Raw genomic sequence first — 4759 nt, 5'->3', positions numbered from 1 at the left:
CCGAAATGGTATAGGGTTTCCTGCCTGAGCAGGGGGTTGGAATAGATGATCTCCAAGATCCCTTCCAACTTTATTTTTTTTAAATTTTCATTATTATTATTATTATTATTATTATTATTATTATTATTAATAATAATAATAATAATAAAGGAGAGAAGCAACCTAGAACTAAGGAGAAACTTCCTGACAGTGAGGACAATTAACCAGTGGAACAACCTGCCTCCAGAAGTTGTGGGTTTTCCATCACTGAAGGTTTTTAAGAAAAGACTTGAGAGTCACTTGTCTCAATTAGTATAGGGTCTTCTGCTTGAGCAGGGGGTTGGACTAGAAGACCTCCAAGGTCCCTTCCAGCTCTTTTCTTATTCTGGTTTCTTCAGCCTGACTTTTCCTCAGGCAGGGCTCCTGTTATCACCTTCCCCAGCAAGGGTGGACGGAGCTATCAGGGGACTGACTGACTCTCCCCAGGCCCGGCGGGCTGCTTCAGCTGGGCCCGAGAGATAGGCCAGGCCAAAGACAGCAGTGCTCGGATCCCCCCCGGGCACACCCAAGGCCCGCTGGTGGGAGAGATAGCTCTGCCCCACCTCCAGAGACCGGGAGAGGCTGGTTGCCAGCAGGACCAGGAAGGGACCCAAGGCAGCTTGAACCCAGATTCAGGGGTGGGGGAAAGAGGTAGAACTGGGGGTGAGGACTGGCTCTGAGGTGCTTGGTGAGGCCCATCCCAAAGAGGGGACCTCCTGCCCCTGCCCCAAACTGCTCTCTGCTTAGAGACAGGAACCCCTCTTCTAAGGCAGGCCAGGGAGGGCAGTTCTGACTGAGACCCACAGAAGTGTGTGTGTGGAGGGGGGGAGTCCTTCCAGGCTCTGGCATCTGAACCCCTAGGCCAGGGGTCGGCAACCTTGGCTCTTTTATGACTCGAGGACTTCAACTCCCAGAATTCCTGAGCCAGCATGGGGGAACTGTGGCCCCCTTCATGAATTGTGGACTTCAACTCCCAGAATTCCTGAGCCAGCATGTGGGAAACTTTGGTCCCTTCATGACTGGTGGACTTCAACTCCCAGAATTCCTCAGCCATCATGGGGGAAACTTTGGCCCCTTCATGACTTGTGGACTTCAACTCCCAGAATTCCTGAGCCAGCATGGCTCAGCTTGGAACCCTCTCCCTTTCCCCTCAGCATGGCTGGCTCAGGAATTCTGGGAGTTGAAGTCCACCAGTCATAAAAGAGCCAAGGTGGCCTACCCCTGGTATAGGGTCTTTCTTGAGGGTCCCAACTAACACATGGCTCTGAGAGGATGGCAACCAGAACTCCCTGGGCAGTGGTGGGATTCAAATCTGGGAACAACCGGTTCTCTGTGTGGATGTCACTTCCGGAAGTCCATTCTGGGCCTGGGCAGGAAAAAATTAGCTACCGGTTCTGCCGAAGTGGTGCAAACTGGCTGAATCCCATCACTGTCCCTGGGTCACCCATGACCTGCTCCCCTATCTCCTCTTCTTCCAAGAGTTCAACAGGATGCCCAGACTACCCGCAACAACAACCCTGCGGAGTAGGCTGGGCTCAGCTGAAGGTGGACCCGTGTGCTGGTCCCTTGCCCTCCCTTTGGGGAAGCTGCAGGGGCCGCCCTAGGCTGGTTTGGCACTGTCTCTCGGGGGGGGGGGTGTCTCCCGGGGGCTTCGTGAGCAGAACCCGAACACAGGACCTCAGAGGATTCCTCCCAAATATCCTACAGGGAGTGCTCGACTTACGACCAGAACTGAGCCCAAAATTTCTGTTGCTAAGCAAGACAATTGTTAAGTGAGCTTTGCTCCATTTTACAACTTTTTTTTTTTTTGCCAGAGTTGTTAAGCGAATCCCTGAAGTTATTAAGTAAGCAGCACGGTTGTTAAGTGACTTTGCTTGTCAGAAAGTCGCAGAAGGGGATCACGTGACCCCTGGGACACACTGCGACCGTCATAAATGTGAGTCAGTGGGGGGGAGGCTGCACTTCAAGGGGTCCTCGAAGCCCCTTGGCGAGCTCCAGCGGTGTCTGTGCATGTGTGGTGTGTGTGTGTGTGTGTGTGTGTGTAAGTACAGATAGCAGCCCAGCGGGAGCTCCTGTGTGCAAGAGGCAGCTGCGACGGAGCCCGACAGACAGCCCCGCAGAATGTCTCCCCACCTCCGTCCCCACGAACCAAGGAGCGGGGGGGGGGGAAATCTGTCCCTGGACTCTGACTCGCCATAGATGCCTCCCTGTCAGCTCCCTAAATGGCCGCCACGTCAGTGTCCTACAGTGGCGGAGAGTTCCGTCGATTCCTGACGCTAAAGGGGCTTCTTCCGTTTGATCACCGCTCCCCCCCCCGGCAAACTTTGAACAACCTGCTCCGGAAAAGAGTTTTGTAGGACAGCTAAGAGTTTTCTCTCTGTGTCCCCCCCCCTCCACCCCCCGATTCTGATGGGGCCGAAAGGAAGCTGGCGATTGACACGCGCCCCTCTCCGGGGTCTACACACGGGTTTCTCACACTTGGCAGCTCCGACAGCTGCGGAGCCCCCTCGCCGACAGTCGCCCTTCGCGGCCCCCTCCCCTGGCTGAGGGAAGGGCGTCGCCCCCCCGGCCAGCTCTAGGTCCCCCTCCTGCCCCCCCCCTCTCTCTCTGCGGCGAGGCGAGCTTGTCCCGGGCTGCGGCCCCGGCCGGGGAGGGCTCCGTCGTCAGGAGGAGCCCCCCCCTCCGTCGTCAGGAGGAGCCCCCCCCTCCGTCGTCAGGAGGAGCCCCCCCGAGGCCAGCAGCCTCCCTGGACGGTCTCCGAGGAGCGGTCCTGGGCGGGCGGAGGGGCAGCTGCACCTGGGCTCGGACGCGGCGCTGGCGTTGCCGGCCCAGGAAAGGCGCAGCGGCATCCAGTCGCGTCCCGGACACGAGCCCAGCGCTGAAGTGCGCCGGGGATCGGGCGCAAAGCTGGAGCAGGACGGGGGAGAGCGGCCTTCTGCGCGCCCCCCTCCCTCGACAGACAGAGAGGGAGGGCGGGAGTGGGACGAGGGGCGGCCGGCCGAGGCGGCGGGTCCGGGCGAGGCCGGATCCGGGTAGGCGGGGCTGCGGGGCGCAGGGAGGGTATAAAAGTCGGCCCCGAGGTCCGGACTCAGCTCCCCCCGTCTTTCTCGCCAACCGCCTCTCTTGCGCTCCCTCCTCCAGCAGCCGCCATGGTGCACTGGACGCCCGAAGAGAAGCAGCTGATCACCTGCCTCTGGAGCAAGGTGGACGTGCCCGAAGTCGGCGCTGCCACCCTGGGGAAGTAAGAGCTCCGGGAGGGCCGGGGGAGGGGAGGGCAGGGCCCGCGGGACCCCCCCCCCACCATCTCCTCCTTCTCCCCTTTCTCTCTCTCTCTCTCCCCCCCTCCCTCCCCTGGCAGGATGATGGTGGTGTACCCCTGGACCCAGCGCTTCTTCACCCACTTCGGGAACCTCTCCGGCCCCAGCGCCATCTGCGCCAACCCCCAGGTCAGGGCCCACGGGAAGAAGGTGCTGACCTCCTTCGGAGAGGCCATCAAGCACCTGGACAACATCAAGGAGACCTTCGCCAAGCTGAGCGAGCTGCACTGCGACAAGCTGCACGTGGACCCCGAGAACTTCAAGGTGAGGTGGAAACCCCCCCCTCCCTCCCTCCCCCCCTCCCTCCAGGGCTGGGCACCTGGTCTCCTTGGCACCTGAAGCCTCGCCCGCCGGGCAGCCTTTTCTGGCTGGGTCCTGCCCTGAAATGGCAGCAGTGGGCCCCGTTCTGAGCAGCCCCTTCGGGGCCAGGAAGGAGCCAAAGTCTCCTGTTTCCCAGGAGAGGGGCCGGTGTCCATCCGGTCCCAGGGCTGGCCTGGGACCGGATTGAGCTCCTTCCTGGCCTTTTGGCCCAATCCGGGAGGGAAAGGAGGAGCGTCTGAACATCTCCACTGCTCCTTCTGGGTTCGGTGTCAGGGTGGGGCTGGGGGTGGGGAGGGGGCAAAGGGCAGAGAGGCCAGCAAAGGCTCTTTTGCAGATGGCGTCAGTATCCCCCCCCTCTCTTCCAGCTTCTGGGCAACATCCTCATAATTGTCCTGGCCGGCCACTATGGGAAAGACTTCACCCCCTGCACCCACGCCGCCTATCAGAAGCTGATCAATGTGGTGGCCCACGCCTTGGCCCGCCGGTACCACTAGGCCTCCCAGTAGGCGTAGCAGCCGCCTGCCCCCCCGACACGCCTGGAGCCCCCCGTAGCCCACGGATGATGCAATAAAAGTCCTCTTCGGAACAAGCAGAGCGTTGTGCTTTTGTGGTCCTGGGAGGGAGACTGGGGGGAGGGGAGCAGTCTTGCTGGGTCACCCGAAGCCCCCCACCCGACCCCAGCGGAGCACAGTTGGGGGGTTGAGGGAAAGGAATAGGATTTCTCTGGGGCGAAGTCGGGGCTGGGGAAGCAACAGTCCTGCCCTTTGCTGAACTCATTGAACTCTGCAGTTTCCATGTGTGTGTATGTGTGCGTGCGTGCGTGCATTCTTCCTTTGCTGGGGGAGGGGTCCTTCTCCAGAGCCCCCATCTTCCTCCACCCCAAGCGTTGCAGGTTAAGAAAGGAAATAGAACTTCAACCCCGAAACTGGGGAGTGGAACCTTAATTATTTCTTACATGGGGGGGGGAGAGGGCACAATAAATTGACACAACTTGCTAAGTTCTCACTGCCCCCCCTCCAATATTCACCAAATTTAGCTCATGGGGGCCTGGGGGGGGGGCTTTTGGGAAAGGGCAGAAGATGCCGGCAACAGAGCTAATGGAG

General features: G+C 59.8%; 1 protein-coding gene across 1 annotated transcript; it reads left to right on the top strand.

Annotated features, from left to right (window-relative positions):
• Positions 1-3114: 3114 nt before the first annotated feature.
• Positions 3115-4245, top strand: LOC107297876 (hemoglobin subunit beta-2). Its single transcript, XM_015827234.1, has 3 exons — positions 3115-3259; positions 3377-3599; positions 4022-4245. Exons 1-3 carry the CDS (start codon positions 3168-3170, stop codon positions 4148-4150), a joined length of 444 nt encoding a protein of 147 aa, XP_015682720.1. The 5' UTR covers positions 3115-3167; the 3' UTR covers positions 4151-4245.
• Positions 4246-4759: the final 514 nt, after the last annotated feature.

Source organism: Protobothrops mucrosquamatus, unplaced genomic scaffold (assembly GCF_001527695.2).
Source record: "Protobothrops mucrosquamatus isolate PMUCROS unplaced genomic scaffold, P.Mucros_1.0 scaffold3567, whole genome shotgun sequence".
NCBI lineage: Eukaryota > Metazoa > Chordata > Lepidosauria > Squamata > Viperidae > Protobothrops > Protobothrops mucrosquamatus.
Note: the sequence above shows the minus strand (reverse complement) of the source record. Positions and strands in the feature narration are given on the sequence as shown.

Coding starts and splice junctions, on each gene's coding strand:
- LOC107297876 (XM_015827234.1), top strand. CDS start 3,168: ATGGTGCACTGGACGCCCGAAGAGAAGCAGCTGATCACCTGCCTCTGG. Junction 3,260..3,376: donor GGCGCTGCCACCCTGGGGAA/GTAAGAGCTCCG, acceptor CTCCCCTGGCAG/GATGATGGTGGTGTACCCCT. Junction 3,600..4,021: donor TGGACCCCGAGAACTTCAAG/GTGAGGTGGAAA, acceptor CCTCTCTTCCAG/CTTCTGGGCAACATCCTCAT.